Source organism: Oncorhynchus nerka, linkage group LG1, assembly GCF_034236695.1.
Source record: "Oncorhynchus nerka isolate Pitt River linkage group LG1, Oner_Uvic_2.0, whole genome shotgun sequence".
Classification (NCBI taxonomy): Eukaryota; Metazoa; Chordata; class Actinopteri; order Salmoniformes; family Salmonidae; genus Oncorhynchus; species Oncorhynchus nerka.
The window spans coordinates 7503495-7525172 of NC_088396.1; the positions used below are offsets into that span (position 1 = coordinate 7503495).

The 21678-nt window shown below is 42.0% G+C and overlaps 1 protein-coding gene across 5 annotated transcripts in view; it reads right to left on the bottom strand.

Moving 5' to 3' along the window:
- Positions 1-21678, bottom strand: part of mycbp2 (MYC binding protein 2) — a 249694-nt gene that overhangs the window by 189499 nt on the left and 38517 nt on the right. For all 5 annotated transcript variants that reach the window (XM_065027423.1, XM_065027354.1, XM_065027490.1 and 2 more), the window contains exons 6-9: positions 20480-20722; positions 14319-14390; positions 5338-5437; positions 4538-4611 (exon numbers count right to left, since the gene is read on the bottom strand). In XM_065027423.1, the coding sequence (XP_064883495.1) occupies positions 4538-4611; positions 5338-5437; positions 14319-14390; positions 20480-20722 (489 nt within the window). The remainder of the gene's footprint in view (positions 1-4537; positions 4612-5337; positions 5438-14318; positions 14391-20479; positions 20723-21678) is intronic.

The following is a 21678-nucleotide window of genomic DNA, read 5'->3' on the forward strand; positions in this document are numbered from 1 at the left end:
GTCACTAGACAGTGATGATCTCTATGGGCTTTGCTATCACAGAATATATCAATGGCAAAGATCAAAGGGGAACCCTCTATCCATTTTTATGGACAGCTGTCATGACAATTCCCCAAAACAGCTTTCTTCGCTCGCTCGAGAACTAAATGAGGAAATAAGTTGCTTCATTTCATAATGGGAGGATATTCATTCAACTTTGGCAACAAATTTGCATGTTTGATATAATTAAAATGATTTGAGAAACTATTGTCAATTTTTTTGGGTGCAATCCTAAAACGCTATTTTTGTACTTACAGTAATTGCTGGACTATTAAGCGCACCTGAATATAAACCGCACCCACTGAATTATTAAAAAAATATGTATTTTGTACATAAATAAGCCACACATGTCTATAAGCCGCAGGTGCCTATCAGTACATTGAAACAAATGAACTTTACACAGCCTTTAAACGAAACACGGCTTGTAACAAAAATAAATAGGCTTTAACGAAACACGGCTTGTAACAAAAATTAAAACAGTAGCCTACCAAGAAAGTCATTGGTCACCATCTTCCTCCTCCTGTGCACTGAAACCACTGAAGTCATCTCCTTCGGTGTCGAAGTTGAATAGCCTCAGAATTGCTTCATCCGATGTTGGATCGTTTTCATTGTCGCTCTCGTCACTTTCATCCGGAGGCAAATACCCCGCTGAGCTCATGCTGCCCCTTCAACACGCAGCAGTCCAGCCTTTCGAAACCCGTTGATAGTGGATTTTTTGACAATGCTCCACGCTGTCAGGACCCACTGGCAGACTTGACCATAAGATGCTCTTCGCCTGAGGCCCGTTTTAGTGAAGGATTTCTCCCCACTTGTCATCCAAGCCTACCACTGAACAAGGAGCGCCACCTTAAATGCACGATTTACACTGATGTCGAGTGGCTGCAAATACTTTGGGCCATCTGCTTTTCTTCCCTCTGAAAGCTTTTGTTGTCTTTTCTGCACTGAGTCAGTTCCTCACGCTGCTTTTTCCAACGTCTTATTTTATTTATTTATTTCACCTTTATTTAACCAGGTAGGCTAGTTGAGAACAAATTCTCATTTGCAACTGCGACCTGGCCAAGATAAAGCATAGCAGTGTGAACAGACAACACAGAGTTACACATGGAATAAACAATTAACAAGTCAATAACACAGTAGAAAAAAAAATGGGCAGTCTATATACAATGTGTGCAAAAGGCATGAGGAGGTAGGCGAATAATACAATTTTGCAGATTAACACTGGGGTGATAAATGATCAGATGGTCATGTACAGGTAGAGATATTGGTGTGCAAAAGAGCAGAAAAGTAAATAAATAAATAAAAAAACAGTATAAAAACTATGGGAATGAGGTAGGTGAAAATGGGTGGGCTATTTACCAATAGACTATGTACAGCTGCAGCGATCGGTTAGCTGCTCGGAACTGGCTGTTCCACTGGATGTCATAAGGTGAAAGCACCAATTTGTAAGTCGCTCTGGATAAGAGCGTCTGCTAAATGACTTAAATGTAATGTTAAATGGATAGCTGATGTTTGAAGTTGGTGAGGGAGATAAAAGTCTCCAACTTCAGCGATTTTTGCAGTTCGTTCCAGTCACAGGCAGCAGAGTACTGGAACGAAAGGCGGCCAAATGAGGTGTTGGCTTTAGGGATGATCAGTGAGATACACCTCATCGACTCATTAAGGCCAAGCTCCCATGCAGCAGCTCTATTTCCTTTTCCAACAACCAGATCGATCGCCTTCAACTTGAAAGCTGCATCATATGCATTTCTCCGTGTCTTTGCCATGATGAGGGTGACAAAATGACTACCGTAATCAGAATGATAGGAAGTTTGACCGCGCTCGATTTACATCACATTATGTGACGGTGCTCAGTTTTTTGGCGGCATGAATCTTATGAAAGCGGGAAAAATCCATAAATTAGCCGCGTCATTGTATAAACCGTGAGGTTCAAAGTGTGGGAATAAAGTAGCGGCTTATAGTCCGGAAATCACGGTAGTTATGTTCCCGGCCCCTTGGTTATGCCCTGTTTACATCCCAAATTTGTCGTCTGTTGCATTTCTGAGTCTACAACGAAGTGGCATCGCAGGGCCACCTTGCATCCGAGGCTTCATTGAGAAAAGCAAGCCGCTTTTTTCCTTTAAATTTTGTGCACACATTTGTTTGCATCCCTGTTCGTTAGCATTTCTCCTTTGCCAAGATAATCCATACACCTGACAGGTGTGGCATATTGAGAAGCTGAATAAACACCATGATAATCACACAGGTGCACCTTGTGCTAGGGATAATAAAAGTCCACTAAAATGTGCAGTTGTGTCACACAAAAATGCCGCAGATGTCTCAAGTTGAGAAAATGTGCAATTGGCATGCTGACTGCAGGAATGTCCACCAGAGATGTTGCCAGAGAATGAAATGATAATTTCTCTACCAAAAGCTGCCTCCAATGTAATTTTTGAGAATTTGGCAGTACGTCCAACCGGCCTCACAACCACAGACCACATGTAACCACGCCAGCCCAAGACCTCCACATCCAGCTTCTTACCCCTGCGAGAATCATTTGAGCTGAGGAGCATTTATGTCTGTAATAAAGCCACTTTGTGGGGAAAAACTCATTCTGATTGGCTGGGCCTGGCTGCCTAGATTAAGTCCTAAAAAAGGGTGTACCCCTGCCCAGTCATGTAAAATCCATAGATTAAGAAGGACTGTGTGTAGAGATGGGATGGCTGATAATGCTCATAGTAGGGACTTTTCCGGACCATGGCTGATGTGTGGTGTGCTTTGCCGCCTCAGCTGCCAAGGCATCACCCAGGTGGATGCTACACTTAGGCCATTGAGGACTAGATACCTCTGGAGCTGTTACTAGAGGAAATGTGCACCAACACAGCAAGGTGCCCTGATGAAGACTAGAACCTGTCTAAGACTGACAGCTTCCTTTGACCATAACATCAATACCCTCCCATTCAAGCCAACTGCCCAACAGCTCCACTCAAGCCAACAGCTGATGAACATTAGCCGTTTTCATTGCTTATGACCGGTCTTTCGTTTCTGTGTGGAATATCGTCACAATGTACATTGTACACAAAATTCAGCTCTCTACAACCCTACCTCCCACTTTTATCCAGGGACTGATCTGATACATGTGTGTAAGGCTTCAGAGGCAGATGTATGAATTTCACATCCTTTCCTGCACCCTCCCCATTATTTCTGCTTACTACTCATGCATCTATAGGCCTGCATCTGCCTGGGAGGATTAACCATGAATAATGGTCACATGCTGGTTTAGAAAACACACACACACACATCTGTGACAAAGCTGTGGGGGGCTCAGCTGAGAGAGATGAGAGAGTGACACTTCTGAGTGAGGCTGGCTGCCTGAGAAGGTGGCTGGCATACATCACCGTACCGGACTCAACATTGTTTAAATAACTAAGGGTTTGTGATTTACATGGCAAGTAGGTGTTAGACAGTGTGTGGCATACGTGTGTGAGAGAGAGCGCAAGAGCGAGAATATTCTGCCCTGTGAATTTGAACAAAGTAGCCACCATCACTCCTGAATGACAAATAGTCTTGTATGTAGAAAAGCTAAACAATAGATTTAGGGGAACAAGTACAGTATGTGAAATTCCCACAATGTTATTTTAGGTGTATGTGACATAGATAGCTTTGCAGCCCCTGTCCCAGCTATGTTGCTGCTCTATGCAAGATACACATTTCCATAAATAGCTTAAGAAATAGGTTAAAATGCCAGAGAATCTCATGTGGCCCATTAGGCTGTATTATGTTTTCGGTAGACTATTATTGGGCCATATCAGCCAATAGACTGGATGTAGTTTGAAAGAGCCAGAGTTGGGGCCAAATTGAACAGGAGAGCAGACACTTGAGCTACGTTTTGCTTTACTTTTAGGAGCAGGATGATTTGCAGGCAAAGACAGATGAACGTGTTATCAATATTTATTTCCAGTCGATGTAGCAGCCTACACTATAGACTATCATATTTGGGAAGTTAATTTCCTTGAAAAGACAACATGCCTTGTGCTTTTCTGCCCATGCATACTATAGCCTACATGCTAATTAATTATAGACCACAGATTTGGCGCACTTGATCATGCATGCCCAACAAGAGACGAGAGGTAAGCTACTGAACTTGAAGCAGTAAGAATTTCAAACACACCTATTAGTGTGTTTGAATAAGGCGACAAAGAGGTGCCTTTAATATAATAGATAATCCATACAATACAAAAAGATTACAAATAATCTGAGAAATAAAAAACATTTTTATCCCAAAGTTGACTGTCTGACCGACCCATCCCGCAAGCAGCATGAAAAATGCAGACCGTGCATCTGGGTCTGCAGGTCCGGCAGGAATGATACTACATTATAGTATAATAGCAATCTCTCCTCTACATTAGGCACAGGGCTTCAGTCTGTACCCATCCACTCCTCTCTCTCAAGATAAATACAAATAAAATAATAATTTTAGCGCCAGTGCAGCAGATTAATGTGAGTGTGAATGGAGACTCACGTCTTTGCAGGCAGTGATTTGGTTGATGTGTTCTCCGTCAGTGAAGACTACGCTCTGGCCGTCTGTCTGTAGGCCTGTGAAAAGGACACAGTTCAAAAGAGAATTTATAATATCCAAAGAATAGGGAGATGAATTTGTCATGCTTTTGACAAAGGAATTCAGCCGAAACACTGTGCATTGGCCTCTGTCCGTCCATGATTTGGTACATTTTATTTATATTTTTGAAATGAATATTAACATAGCATACTGTAAAACAAATAACAGGGCTAGGTAGACAGAGATTTAGTTCTCAATATCCTGAGGAAGTGCGTAAGTGTCTGCACATTGAATCTATAAAGCTATGTAGGCATCTTTGCCCTGTGGCCATTTGGTTATGTTTCAATCCTTTCCTAGTTTAATCAGGTTTAATTATTGGATTTCTGGATGCGGAATGTATCAGTTATGATTATATCGAAATATTATGAATGTTGAAAACATTGTAGTTACAAGCCTTAGAGTAGAGTATATTAATGATATAGTTGGCTAAAGGGTTTGGTCTATTGTCAATCACCGGGCGAGAGGTTTAAAAGCGGCCAGAAGTTTTTTATGAGCATTAAATATAAAATGTTTCCAAGTTAATCTAAAAAATACCACATTTATTTTCAGAGGCCAGGTTCATCGGTTCAAGACAACAGTAAGTAAACAGGTGATTACAAAAATAAAAACTCGCTTACAAACAGGTACATGAAAAAATTAATGCATTGTATATTATAACACACACTATTGGGAAGAAGGATATGTTACTGTGTGTTATCATGTACCTGGCATAGTGATGGTTCCCTCATGCTCCAGAGTCTCTGGGTCGATCTTGATGGCCAATGTACTGTGGTTGTTACTCATATCCCGGTACAACAGGCAGCCCTGCGTGCACAAGCATCAATATTTGTATTTATACACTTTTAGGACTGCATTTGTCACAACTCACAAAAGCAACACAGCCATTAGAGTTAGAATGTGTAGCACATTGGAAAGGAATACAAACAAGACCAAGACTGCAAATTCATAGGTAACTGTCCTGTCCCGCCACCTTGGATCACTTTTCCCCAGAGATGAAGATCTGAATAACTGCGTGAGAGTTTCTTTACGCTGTACATTATGGGCAAATAATATGACTGCAATTTTTTAAACAAATATTCCAAATGCAATTTTACTTGTGATTTAGATCAAAAACTTTGTTGGAATCATATAAATAAAATGTGTATTCTGATTATATGATTGGTGTTTGGCATGACAATGAATGAAAAAGCCAGATATAGTAGAAGTTGTGACAGGGTAGGAATCAAAGTGTTAGTCAGACTTTCACATGGGACTCTTACATTTGTATGTTACATTCATGGCGTTTAAAAAACAATTGCAGCCTCTTGTGATATGGATACATGACAATTGTGCAGACCTGCTGTACACACACATTTTTGTGGTCTTCTCTCTGACAATCGTGAGTGATAATTCAAGTTTCACCAGTTTAACATGCATCATCTCCATGCCAACCATTTGATCTCAATCAGTTTCATGGGGATATGCATTTAGATCTTCTTGAGTTATACAGTGTTGTTTGGAAGTAGCCTACAGTGTATTTATTATGGATATCCATTACTGGGGTCCAGCAAAATTAAGGCAGTTATACATTATTAAAAACATTACAGTACACTTACAACAGCTTTCACAACATATTAAGTGTGTACCCTCAGGCCCCTACTCTACTACCACATATCTACAACACAAAATCCATGTCTACGTGTGTGTATAGTGCGTATGTTAATGTGTTTGTGTGTTACTGAACAGTAGTCTAGGTGCGTCAAAACTAGGGCCTGTAGGACCTGCCTTGTTGATAGTGCTGTTAAGAAACCAGAGTAGCACTTTATTATGGACAGACATCTCCCCATCCTAGCTACTGTTCTATCAATATGTTTTGAACATTAGTTTACAATCCAGGGTTACTCCAAGCAGTTTCTCCTCAACTTGCTCAATTACCACATGCATTACAATATTAAGCTGAAGTTTAGTGAATGATTTTTCCCAAATACAATGCTTTTAGTTTTAAATATTTAGGACTAACTTATTCCTTGCCACCCATTATGAAACTAACTGCAGCTCTTTGCTAAGTGTTGCAGTCATTTCAGTTGCTGTGGTAGCTGACGTGTATAGTGTTGAGTCATCCGCATACAAAAGACACACTCAAGGCCAGGCTATACTCAAGGCCAGAGGCATATTGTTTCGTAAAGATTGAAAAAGCAAGGGGCCTAGACAGCTGCCCTGGGGAATTACTGATTCTCCCTAGATTTTGTTGGAGATGCTTCCAATAAAGAACAACCTCTGTTCTGTTAGACAGGTAACTCTTTATCCACAATATAGCAGGGGGTGTAAAGCCATAACACATACATTTTTCCAGCAACAGACGGATTGATAATGTCAGACTGAAGTATAATAAACCAGCCCCCACAATCTTCTTATCATCAATTTCCCGCAGCCAACCATCAGTAATTTGTGTAAGTGCCTTGCTTGTTGAATGTCCTTACCTATAAGCGTGCTTAAAATCTTGTCAATTTGTTTACTGTATCTGGACAAACAATTTTTTCCAAAAGTGTTTCATTTTTTTAAATTGAATATCCAAAACATACAATATACTTGCAGTGAAGCCGCTCAACAACTACATCATACCAGCCATCCAACAGATTTCCATTCAGAGTGACACACAGAAGCATCCAGGGTCAAAGGACAGATCTACCACCAGGCTAAAAAACGTGAACCCGAACCCTCCATGATCCCCCATAACTGTCCCTCAACCATTCGAGACACCTCCCACAGTCACCCCCAAGAAGAAGAAAAAAATACAATTAATTCCATTCCCCACCCCCAAGAACCCCCCCCAATGCACCATCAACCAAGAGAATGAACTAAAGAGAAAAAAGGAGAAGACAAGAAAACCGCAAACAATGCAAAAAAAAAAATACATGTAAAACAAAGGACATGAACATGACATGAACCGTAAAGGTAATATCTGTATTGGAGATTCAGGAAGAATTAAGTTCCTTTTTCTCCATATTACATCAAGTTTGCTTTATTTTTGTAATAGATTACATTAGATCGTTCTTGAATAAGTTCCTCAAGTTCTTTTTGTTTTTCCTCTAACTTATTTTGTATCTCTGTAGTATCATTTTTATTGCTATCTACATGTACTATTAGTTTATGGATTTCCCTTGTTAGTCGTGTCTCTTTAGCCAGAAACTGCTTTTTGATTATTGATGAATATTTAATTGAATGACCCCTGAAGGTAGTACATTTAAAAGGTATCCCAAACAATAAGAGGATTTGCTGAACCTATATTATACTGGAAAATTTCAGTTATAAATTATTTTGTCTTAGTTAAACGTAAGTTGTCCTCCAGTAAACTTTGTAAAATATATATATATATATTTTTTCTTTGTAATACAGTCAACTTTTAAATTTCCAATATCCCCGTCCATGTGGAAAATGCATGTGTTATGTGAATGCCAATTAGATGAGCCAATCGCAATCTCTTATTAAAACGTTTTTAATCTTTGACGCAAGAGACAAGAAAGTAGTCAAGAAGACTAGCTTGATTAAGTATCCTCCATGTATATCTCACTAGGTCAGGGATTTTTAATCTCCAAATATCCACTATTTATAATATGTCCATAATATTTGTGATTTCCTTAAAGGGCACGGTGATGATAGTTTGTAGAGTTATTACCTTTACGGTTCATAGAGGTAGTTAACACTGTTTTAGTCTCCTACCATAATGATTCGATCATTTGCTGCCTGTAAGTTCAATAAATTGGTCTAAATGTCTTCGAAGAAGCATGGATCATCCTGATTTGGACCATATAGAACCATATAGAATAATGAGCCAAATCCCTTTTTCGTCCACCTTCATATTCAAAAGGATCCACCTTCCTTGCGAATCATTCCTGATAATTTGCACATTCAGATCGACATTTTTGTTAATTAATATCATTGAGTTCCTTTGTCCATGACAGAAAATTATTTCACCCCGTTCCCTTTTCCATGCAACTTCATCTAAGGATGTAGAGTGAGTTTCCTGTAAACAGTAGATGTTATATTCCTTTTCTTTTAGCCATGTAAAGACTGATCTTTTTTTATAATCTGCTAAATTATGAGAATGAAATCTAATATTGAGGATCTATCTAGATTTTTCACATTTAACCGAATGGGTTGTGTTATTAGCTGGGTCAGATTAAGATCAAAATCAAATCAAATGTATTTGTCACATACACATGGTTAGCAGATATTAATGCGAGTGTAGCAAAATGCTTGTGCTTCTAGTTCCGACAATGCAGTAATAACCAATGAGTAGTCTAACCTAACAATTCTAAAACTACACACACAAGTGTTAAGGGATAAAGAATATGTATATAAAGATATATGAAGGAGTGATGGTACAGAACGGCATTGGCAAGATGCAGTAGATGGTATCGAGTACAGTATATGAGATGAGTAATGTAGGGTATGTAAACAAAGTGGCACAGTTTAAAGTGGCTAGTGATACGTGTTACATAAAGATGCAGTAGATGATAGAGTACATTATATACACATGAGATGAGTAATGTAGGGTATGTAAACATTATATTAAGTAGCATTGTTTAAAATGGCTAGTAATATATTTTTACATCAATTTTCATCAATTACCATTATTAAAGTGGCTGGAGTTGAGTCAGTGTGTTGGCAGCAGCCACTCAATGTTAGTGGTGGCTGTTTAACAGTCTGATGGCCTTGAGATAGAAGCTGTTTTTCAGTATCTCGGTCCCTGCTTTGATGCACCTGTACTGACCTCGCCTTCTGGATGATTGTGGGGTGAACAGGCAGTGGCTCGGGTGGTTGTTGTCCTTGATGAGCTTTATGGCCTTCCTGTGACATCGGGTGGTGTAGGTGTCCTGGAGGGCAGGTAGTTTGCCCCTGGTGACGCGTTGTGCAGACCTCACTACCCTCTGGAGAGCCTTTGTGGTTGAGCGCGGAGCAGTTGCCGTACCAGGCTGTGATACAGCCCGACAGGATGCTCTCGATTGTGCATCGGTATAAGTTAGTCAGGGTTTTGGGTGACAAGCCAAATTTCTTCAGCCTCCTGAGGTTGAAGAGGCACTATTGCGCCTTCACCACACTGTGTGTGTGTGGGTGGACCATTTCAGATTTTCGTTGATGTGTAACCTAAGAAACATAAACATTCCACTGCTGTCCCTTCGATGTGGATAGGGGGGTGCTCCCTCTGCTGTTTCCTGAAGTCCACAATAATCTCCTTTGTTTTGTTGACGTTGATTGAGAGGTTTTTTCCTGACACCACACTCCGAGTGCCCTCACATCCTCCCTGTATGCTGTCTCGTCCCTGTTGGTAATCAAGCCCACTCCTGTTGTGTCATCTGCAAACTTGATGATTGAGTTGGAGGCATGCATGGCCATGCAGTCGTGGGTGAACAGGGAGTACAGGAGGGGGCTGAGCATAAACCCTTATGGGGCCCCAGTATTTAGGGTCAGCGAGATGGAGATGTTTCCTACCTTCACCACCTGGGGGCGGCCACGTTAAAGTCCAGGACCCAATTGCACAGGGTGGGGTTGAGACCCAGGGCCTCCAGCTTGATGAGCTTGGAGGGTACTATGGTGTTGAATGCTGAGCTATAGTCAATGAACAGCATTCTTACATAGGTATTCCGCTCTTGTCCAGATGGGATAGGGCAGTGTGATGGCGATTGCATGGTCTGTGGATCTGTTAGGGCGGTACGTAAACTGAAGTGGGTCTAGGGTGGCCGGTAAGGTGGATCCTTGACTAGTCTCTCAAAGCATGATGACAGAAGTGAGTGCTACAGGGCGGTAGTCATTTAGTTCAGTTCTTTTTGCCTTTTTGGGTACAGGAACAATGTTGGCATTGAAGCATGGGGGGACAGCAGACTGGGATAGGGAGCAATTGAATATGTCTGTAAACACACCAGCCAGCTAGTGGCTAGGGATGCCAACTGGGCCGGCAGCCTTGCGAGGGTTAACACGTTTAAACGTTTTACTCACGTCGGCCACGGAGAAGGAGAGGGGGGAGCAGTTCTTGTTAGCGGGACGCAAGGGTGGCACTGTATTATCCTCAAAGCGGGCAAAGGTGTTTAGTTTGTCTGGCGGCGTGATGTGGCTGATTTTCTTCTTGTAGTCCGTGATTTCCTTTAGACCCTGCTACATGTCTTGTCTGAGCAATTTGAATTGCGACTCCACTTTGTACCTGTACTGGCATTTCACTTGTTTGATTGCCTTGCAGAGGGAATAACTACACTGTTTATATTCAGCCATATTCCCAGACCTCTTTCCATGGTTAAATGCGGTGGTTCGCGATTTCAGTTTGGCGCGAATGCCGCCATCCATCCACGGTTTCTGGTTAGGGTAGGATTTAATACACACAGTAGGTAAAACATATCCAATGCACTTCCTTATAAATTCACTCACCAAGTCAGCATATAGGTCAATGTTATTCTCTGAAGCTGACTGGAACATATCCCAGTCCGCGTGATCAAAACAATCTTGAAGCGTGGATTCCGATTGGTCAGTTGGTTCTAGTCACTGGTACATCCTGTGAGTTTCTGCTTATAAGACGGTAGGAGCAAGATGGCGTCGTGGTCGGATTTGCCAAAGTGTGGGGGGGGCTTTGTATGCATCGTGGAAGTTAGAGTAGCAGTGGTCGAGTGGATTATCCCCGGGCGTAGTGCAATCAATATTCTGATAGAATTTAGGTAGCCTTGTTCTCAGATTTACTTTGTTAAAATCCCCAGCTACAATAAATGCAGCCTTAGGATATATGGTTTCCAGTATACATAGAGTCCAGTGAAGTACCTTTAGGGCCATCTTGGTGTCTGCTTGAGGGTGAGCGTACACAGCTGTGACGATAACTAACGAGAATTCACTTGGAAGGTAATATGGCCGGCATTTGATTGTGAGGAATTTTAGTTCGGGTGAGCAGAAGGACTTGAGTTCCTGTATGTTGTTATGATTATGCCATGAGTCGAATACATCATGAAGCATACACTCCCACCCTTCTTCCCAGAGAGGTGTTAATCTCTGTCTGCTCGATGCATGGAGAAGCCCGGTGGCTGAAATCATTCCGACAAAATATCACGAGAAAACAGTGTTTCCATGAAACAAAGAATGTTGCAATCTCTGATGTCTCTCTGGAAGGCAACCCTTTCTCGAACTTCGTCTACCTAGATGTCAAGAGACTGGATATTGGCAAGTAGTACACTCGGGAGCGGTGGGCGATGTGCACGTTTACAGAGCCTGACCAGGAGGCCGTGCCTTCTGCCCCTTCTGCGGTGCCGTCGTCTTGGGTCGGCTTCTGGGATTAAACAGACGCCTCAACGGTCACCTCTTCAATGTTGACATTGAGACTGGTGTTTTGCAGGTACTATTTATTGAAGCTGCCAGTTGAGGACTTGAGGCATCTGTTACTCAAACTAGACACTAATGCTCAGTTGTGCACCGGGGCCTCCCACTCTTTCTATTCGGTTTAGAGCCATTTTGCACTGTTCTGTGAAGGGAGTAGTACACAGTGTTGTACGAGATCTTCAGTTTCTTGGCAATTTCTTGCATGGAATAGCTTTCATTTGTCAGAACAAGAATAGACTGACGAGTTTCAGAAGAAAGTTATTTGTTTCTTGCTATGTTGAGCCTGTAATCGAACCCACAATTGCTGATGCTCCAGAAACTCAACTGGTCTCAAGGGCAGTTTTATTGCTTCTTTAAATCAGAACAGTTTTCAGCTGTGCTAACATACCTGCAAACAGGTTTTCTAATGATCAATTAGCTTTTTAAAATGATAAACTTGGATTAGCTAACGTACCATTGGAACACAGGAGTGATGGTTGTTGATAATGGGCCTCTATACTCCTATGTAGATATTCCATTAAAAATCAGCCTTTTCCAGCTACCATAGTCATTTACAACATTAACAATATCTATACTGTATTTATGATAAATGTGGTGTTATTTTAATGGACAAGAAATGTGCTTTTCTTTCAAAAACAAGGACATTTCTAAGTGATCCCAAAATGTTGAACGGTAGTGTACATTAATCAAGCATTTCACAAGTGATCCAGATACTTACTGTTAGCACTTGGTGGTCTATAGCAGCTTCCCACCAGAATGGGGTTTAAGTGAGGCAGATGACAGCATTACAAGAATGTGGTTCTGAATATTAACAGCCAAACCTACACCTTTGACATTTCTGTATTTTCTGTTGATCTTATAACCATGTATTGCTACCACTGTATCAAAGGTACTATCGACGTTACTTTCAGAGAGTGTCCGAAAATATCATCTGTTAAGCTACATTGGTAAACGTGTGATATTTTTGACACTTTTCTGGGATGCTTGAATGTTTTTCTTTACTGGGAAGCTTAGCAGAGGTAGAGATGCTTGGGTTATTTATGTTAGTGCAGGGTGATCTGCACACTGGACTTCCTGCTTGGGCACACCACCCCAGTGCTAACAGTATAAAGATTCATAGGCATATGACTACAGCATACAACAGCTGTAGGGTCAGCAGAGGCATTCGGGGCAGTAAGAGGGACATAAATGAGGTTACCTACATTGTGTCTTCCAACGCCCCTGGGATAATGTACATTTGCTGAAGCATTATGACAACCCAGCTCCACAATGGTAGGGATTAGATGAGCTGGGCCTGGGTCATTGATAAGTCATTGTCTCAACGCAGCCTTATAATGCCGAGAAAGGATCAAGGAATGCAAATTATTTGGGTGGATCCCAGTGTTTTGAATGAAGTACAGTGAGGGAATTTTAGAGCAGATGATGTTAAACTGTAGGATATGTTTTGCCTCGTAGTGTACCCTGTTGAGTTATGGCCACCGGAGACAAAAGCGACCATTTGCACAATCATCCTCATAAGAAAGTCTTTCCGTAACGCTACACTACGCTATTATATTCAGTTCTGTTGCAGATGTAGGATCTTAATTTGGCAAACTGTTGTTTCTGAGAAATGTCCTGCGCTGCAGGGAATTCAGATGAGTGTTGTGATTTACATTAATTGACAGAAAGCCTGCACTAACACATGGTTATATAAACAGTATTACACTTTTCAAATTATGGCCAGCTAATAGCCTAACCACCGATCAAGCAACATTAGGAACTAAATGTTCAAATCCTGATACTGCAGGATTATTTTGCTGCGACAATACTGGTCAAATTAACATCCTGCATCTGTATATAGAATACTATAATTATGTGATCTTGCAGATATAGATCAGTTAGATCAGATCTGAATCTATCTAAACGGGCACCATTCACCAGAGTCGCCTGTTCTCTGAGCTGCCGAACGAGTAGAGGCATAAAGTAGACAATCCCGCACAAGCAAATATTTCAGACCTTAAGCTGTTGGGAAAAGAGATCCAGAAGATGGATCCGCAGGAACTCCATAGAAACAAACAGTGCCTCATCAATAAATGTAATTTTGGGGGTAAAAACCTATTCCTTCCTAACCCCTAAAGGGATTCAGTAGGAGCAGAATCGTTATCAACTTAAGCATTAACTGCATACAGATCAGCAACCATGCTTATTGGGTCAAATAGGGGGTGATACAAATCTATGCAGTCAGCCAACAGCATTGTACGACTATAAACAACCATAACTAGTGATGAAATAGAATTCCAAGTTCCCTATAGTCTTTAATGTTTGTCATGTGGAATCAAAATTAAGATTAACACAAAAATTGAAGTTAAATTACCTGAGCGAAGCCCAACCATGATCTCTTCTCCATCCGATTCCTGAAGCATGATGTGGAATTATACACATGGCCCTGGAATACACACACACTGATCCAATGTTAGAGTGCAATCCCAAACGAATAGCCAAATGTTCCCTTTCCAGATGATTCGATATGTACAGTTCATTCGGAAAGTATTCCGACTCCTTGACGTTTTACGTTATTTTTTTTTCACCTTTATTTAACCAGGTAGGTTAGTTGAGAACAAGTTCTCATTTACAACTGCGACCTGACCAAGATAAAGCAAAGCAGTGCGACACAAAAGAGTTACACATGGAATAAACAAAACGTACAGTCAATAACACAATAGAAAAAAAGAAAGTCTATATACAGTGTGTGCAAATTGCATGAGGTGGTAAGGCAATAAATAAGCCATAGAAGTGAAGTAACTGTTTAAAGTGTCTCGAACTTCAGCGATTTTTGCAATTCGTTCCGTCATTGGCAGCAGAAAACTGGAAGGAAAGGCGGCCAAAGATGGTGTTGGCTTTGGGGATGACCAGCGCGTGCTAGGGTGGGTGTTATCGTGACCAGTGAGCTGAGATAAGGTGGAGCTTTACCTAGCAAAGACTTATGACCTGGAGCCAGTGGGTCTGGTGACGAATATGAAGCGAGGGCCAGCCGACTAGAGCATACAGGTCACAGTGGTGGGTGGTATATGGGGCTTTGGTGACAAAACGGATGGCACTGTGATAGAATGTAGTCTATCACAGTATTATTCTAAAATGTATTAAATAGTTTTTTCCCCCTCATCAATCTACACACAATACCCCATAATGACAAAGCACAAACACGTTTTTTTTTTTTATTAAAAATAGTATTCAGAGCCTTTGCTCAGTAAATTATTGAAGCATCTCTGCCAGCTATTACAGCCTAGAGCAGGGGTGGGCAAACTTTTTGACTCGCGGGCCACAATGGGTTCTAAAATTTGACAGAGGGGCCGGGCCAGGAGCATTTGGAGGGAGTGTTTGGGCCGGATATACTAAAGCATTAAATGTAGTGTCTGCAAACCTCATAGCACAGTAAGAACACTACAACCCAATTTATTAACTGTCTTTCAAATGTGAAAAATAGCCCTTATCAGTTAATACATTTGTCTCAAGGAATATGCAAGATATGGCATTTACATACTATTTCGCAGATACTGGGAGGAGGAAATGTAAATAGATTAAAATAACATACGCACTGTGATTTATCAAGATTGCGTCTGTTTTTAATAAGTTTCAATCGAAGGTGCAAAGTTAAAGAAATCAACATTTATTGAAAAATGGAATCACTTTCAACATTCAAAACATATTATTACACAACGAAATACTCAAGCTCAATAATATCTACTTGTGTTAAACTCCGCAAAATCATGGATGGATTGTCCTGACCGCGCGCTCTACAAACTCGCCACGGACGCCCTCGCCTTCACGCGCAAACAGTACACGTGTATCGTTGCCAAGCACACAGACATAGGCTGTATTAAATATCCTACCTGCAGCTGAAAATTTAAATTAAGAGCGATGTGCGGCGTGTTAATTAAGCTACTGTACCGCTGCTGTGCGTAAATGCGCATTGGTCTTAATTAAAAGACGCACTTCCAAACTTTCCATATGCATTTTTTCATAACACAGCAGAAAAACTCACCATTTCAGTGGGAACAGTGTTGTTGGTCTCCCTTTTTTGCCAGTGCATCAAAGTCTGGAGTTAGTTTTGTTGTGGCAATTCTCAGGACAGATCTGAGGTGTTGGTCAGTTAACTTGGATCTGTGATGGGCTTTGTTGATTTTCATGACGCTAAACGTCTGCTCACACACGTAGGTCGAGCCAAACAACACCAGCATCTTCTGCGCCGTCCTCCGGAGGTTTGGAAACGCGGTCTCGTTAAGTGAAGCGTAAAAGTCATTCAGTTTAAGAGACTTGAACTTCTCCTTTGAGACGGAGTCAGACTGAAGATCGATCAGTTCCAATTGCAGCTCCTGCGGTGCTGATTCGGGGTCTTTTGACAGGGGACAGGACACCAGTTGAAGTGACTTGTCAATTTTTTCAAAATCACAGAACCGACGGCAAAATTCTCTGTGCAGATCGTCCAGTGATTTGCAGTATTTCTTCGCATTTCGGGCGGCCTCTTTCTGCACGGCTAGTGTGGGGAAATGTGCGAAAGATTTGTTTGACATTTGCCTGGAGAATAAAACCAGCTTGGATTTTGAAGGCTCTCACATTTGTGTACATGTCGTGCGCAAACTGATCTTTCCCCTGTAGCTTCACGTTCAGCTCATTCATGTGTGAAAATATGTCCACAGCAAACGCAAAGTCACAAAGCCAGTTTGTGTCGCTCAGCTCGGGGAATTCTTCGGATTTCCCCATTAAATAAAAAAATGAGCGAATCTCGTCTTTGAGCTCCCAGACTCGGTGAAACACTTTCCCCAAACTTAACCAGCGGACGCGAGAGTGGTAAATTAGGTCCTGGTGATCCGCATGAGTTTCTTCCAGGAACGTAATGAACTGACGATGATTAAGTCCCCTTGCTCGTATGAAGCTAACAAGTTTTACAACTGGATCCACGACGTGATTAAGCTGCAATACAGACTTACACAGAGACTCCTGATGAATGATGCAGTGAAGTAAAATAACATCCTGGTCAGGGTTTTCTTTCACTTTATCCTGGATTCTTTTCAGCAGCCCGATGTTTTTTCCAGTTAAATTTGGCGATCCATCCGTGGTGACATTGGCAAGTTTACTCCAAGGTAGCTCCTTATTAAACACTCGGCATTCGCTGTCCACTTTCCTTCTCTTTGGTCCGCTCATTTTCACAGAAGGGCTTAATGGTGACGTGAAACGAAGTGAAAATTAAAGTGAAATAAAGAGAAATACGCGCCACTCCAACAACGGTCAATGTGTTTTGAGTGCGCCATCTATTGGGGAAACGTGGGCATTGCAGGGAAAGGGGAAAAGGGGAGGTTTTTACTATAATTTGGACAAGTTCGGCGGGCCGGATTAAAAAGCCTAACGGGCCGTATGTGGCCCGCGGGCCGTAGTTTGCCCATGTCTGGCCTAGAGTCTTCTTGCATATGACGCTACAAGCTTGACACACATGTATTTGGGGAGCTTCTCCCATTCTTCTCTGCAGATCCTCTCAAGCTCTGTCAGGTTGGATGGGGACCGTCGCTGCACAGCTATTTTCAGGTCTCTTCAGAGATGTTCAATGGGGTTCGGGCTCTGGCTGGGTCACTCAAGGACATTCAGAGACTTGTCCCGAAGCCACTCCTGCGTTGTCCTGACTGTGTGCTTAGGGTCGTTGTCCTGTTGGAACGTGAACCTTCGCCCCAGTCGAGATCATGAGAACTCTGGAGCAGGTTTTCATTAAGGATCTCTGTACTTTGCTCCATTCATCGTTCCCTCAATCATGACTAGTCTCCCAGTCCCTGCCGCTGAAAAACATCCCCACAGCATGATACTGCCACAAACATGTTTCACCGTAAGGATGGTGCCAGGTTTCCTCCAGATGTGACACTTGGCATTCAGGCCAAACAGTTCGATCTTGGTTTCATCAGACCATCGACTCGTGTCTCATGTTCTGAGAGTCCTTTAACTTCTTGCGTCGAGCCAACCCGGATCCGGGATCATGACTACAGCCTCAAGCCCATTACCATAACGCAACGATAACTATTCATGAAAATCGCAAATAAAATGAAATCAATATGCTAGCTCTCATGCTTAGCTTTTTGTTAACAACACTGTCATCTCAGATTTTCAAAAATATGCTTCTCTACCATAGCAAAACTAGCATTTAGCATTTAGCGTTAGCATTTAGCATTAGCATTTTGCATTAGCATTTTGCATTAGCATCACCAGGCAACATTTTCACAAAAACCAGCAAAAACATTCAATAAATCATGTACCTTTTAAGAACTTCGGATGTTTTCAATGAGGAGACTCTCAGATAGCAAATGTTCAGTTTTCCTGAAAGATTATTTGTGCAGGAGAAATCGGTCCGTTTTCTGCGTCATGTTTGGCTACCAAAAAAAAAACGAAAATTCAGTTATAAAAACGCCGAACTTTTTCCAAAATAACTCCATAATATCGACTGAAACATGGCAAACGTTGTTTAGAATCGATCCTCAAGGTGTTTTTCTACATATCTCTTCAATGATGTATCGTTCCTGGAAGTGTGCTTCTCCCTCTGTATCGCATGGTAAAATGAGTGCCACTGAGAATTGCGCACCAATTTAGACAAAGGACACCGGGCGGACACCTGGCAAATGTAGTCTCTTATGGCCAACCTTCCAATGATATGCCTACAAATACGTCACAATGCTGCAGACATCTTGGACGAACGGCAGATTCACGGCACATTCACAGCCATATAAGGAGACGATAGTAAAACAGAGCTTCAAAAATTCAGCTCATTTCCTGTTTGAGGTCTCATCTTGGTTTCGCCTGTAGCATGAGTTCTGGGGCACTCACAGATAATATCTTTGCAGTTTTGAAAACGTCAGAGTGTTTTCTTTCCAAAGCTGCCAATTATATGCATAGTCGAGCATCTTTTCGTGACAAAATATTGCGCTTAAAACGGGAACGTTTTTTTATCCAATAATGACACAGCGCCCCCATAGGTTGAAGAGGTTAAGTGCCTTTTGACAAACTCCAAGTGGGCTGTCATGTGCCTTTTACTGAGGAGTGGCTTCCATCTGGCCACTTCAATAAAAGGCCTAATTGGTGGAGAGCAGCAGGGATGGTTGTCCTTCTGGAAGGTTCTCCCATCTATACAGAGGAACTCTGGAGCTCTGTCAGAGGGACCTTCGGGTTCTTGCTCACCTCCCTGCAAGGCCCTTCTCCCCCGATTGCTCAGTTTGGCCGGGCGGCCAGCTCTAGGAAGAGTGTTGATGGTTAAAAATTCTTCCATTTAAGAAGAGGCCACTGTGTGCTTGGGGAACTTATATTATCAAATAAATTCTCTGTGTGTAATCATTAAATTAATCACGGAATTGTAATTAACTAGGAAGTCGGAGCACCACGGGAAAATGTTTATAGAGTTGCAATTTCCCAAATGTAACTCTTCAGGTATTTTATTATCTTATCAATTAGTCTTCTATTAATGTATTATTACATCAGTCTCATTCCTGAGCTTTGCAAACCCTTGGATATCAGCACGATACCTAGCATCATAAATCATCGATATTCAAATTAATTATTGTTAATTAATTATTGATTTACTAACTAATCAATCACAGACTAGTTATTCATTGGTTACTGACATGATACACTGAAAAGTCCCTAGTGGGCTAAGCCGATATGACGGCTTGGTCGACAAAGGAAAGGGGTGGGGCCAGCTCAAGAAGTGGGTGGACACCCATAAAAACACTACACTCATGGAAATGCTTATACTTTGAACATGAACAACCGCTCATTCGACAATAAATTGCAATTTACTTTTTGTGTAATACTTTCAACCCTTTTTCATGATGTCCAATTGGTAGTTACAGTCCTGGAACCCCTGACCGAATCACAGTGACAAGCAGGAACACCAGTAGCCATAACAAACCGACTACACCAAAGTCTAGAACTGAACGGTAAAGGAGGTCACCAATGTCATATTTCTGCTCATTGATTAATGAGTAGCTTTAAGACCGCAGTACATTATTGATTAACACACACACACAAATAATATACACACAGTTTGGGGTTAGGTGAGGAGCAGGGTCACAGTTGAAGTCGGAAGTTTACATACATTTATTTTTCAACTACTAGTTTTGGCAAGTCGGTTAGGACATCTATTTTGTGCATGACACAAGTCATTTTTCCAACAATTGTTTACAGACAGATTATTTCACTTATAATTCACTGTACCAATTCCAGTGGGTCAGAAGTTTACATTAAGTTGACCGTGCCTTTAAACAGCTTGGAAAATTCCAGAAAATTATTTAATGGCTTTAGAAGCTTCTGATAGGCTCATTGACATCATTTGAGTCAATTGGAGGTGTACCTGTGGATGCATTTCAAGGCGTGCCTCTTTGCTTGACGTCATGTGTATCTTGTATGCTCATGGATTAGTTTGTATTGACTGCTATATGAGTGTAATAAATCACACTTGAAAAAAGCACTCAAGTAGACACCAACATGTCATCCCACCCTACCTACCCTGACGGTGCCACTGTAGCCGGAGCCCACTTTGTAGAGGCCATCCTTGCAGAGCAGGTAGAGGAAAGAGCCGTCGGTCTGCAGCAGGCAGCGCTCATCCTCATTGACGGTCACCTCCTTCAGTACCCACTTGTTCATCAGTGCCGCCCGCTTGATGCCGTTGCCGAACCAATCTTGGATCTGGATCTTGCCCACCAGCACGGCCTGCACGCTCCTCTGTAGCGCGTTCAGAATGGTCGGCACCTGGGACGAAGATGAGGGAAGAATAAAGATTAAGAATTAAGAATTCATGAAAATGAACTAGAAGAGAAAATGAAAGGACCGTTTTGGCTGCTTTAAGTGTGGAGTGTTTTGTAGAAAGGTCTGGTTTGAAATCAGGGCTCCAGAGTGCGACTATTTTAGGGTTGTCTCCCCAAAAAATGTATCTTGGTCGACCAAGAGTCTCTGTTCTTTCGACCAATCGATTGGTCAGCATTGTTAAACGTGTATTTTTCCATATATTCACACATCCTATGTGTTTTAATCAATTCAACTAAAGTCAGCAAAAAAAGAAAGTTCCACAGACATGTGACTAAACAGAAATGGAATAATGTGTCCCTGAACAAACGGGAGGGTCAAAACCAAAAGTAACAGTCAGTATCTGGTGTGGCCACCAGCTGCATTAAGTACTGCAGTGAGTCTCCTTCTCATGGACTGCACCATATTTGCCAGTTCTTGCTGTGAGATGTTACCCCACTCCTCCACCAAGGCCCCTGCAAGTTCCCGGACATTTCTGGGGGGAATGGCCCTAACCCTCACCCTCCAATCCAACTGGTCCCAGATGTGCTCAATGGGATTGAGACCCGGGCTCTTTGCTGGCCATGGCAGAACACTAACATTCCTGTCGTGCAGAAAGTCACGCACAGAACGAGCAGTATGGCTGGTGGCATTGTCATGCTGGAGGGTCATGTCAGGACGAGCCTGCAAGAAGGGTACCACATGAGGGAGGAGGATGTCTTCCCTGTAATACACAGCGTTGAGATTGCCTGCAATGACAACAAGCTCAGTCTGATGATGCTGTGACACACCGCCCCAGACCATGACGGACCCTCCACCTCCAAATCGATCCCCGTTGCAGAGTACAGGCCTCGGTGTAACGCTCATTCCTTCAAAGATAAACGTGAATCCGACAATCACCCCTGGTGAGACAAAACCGCGAC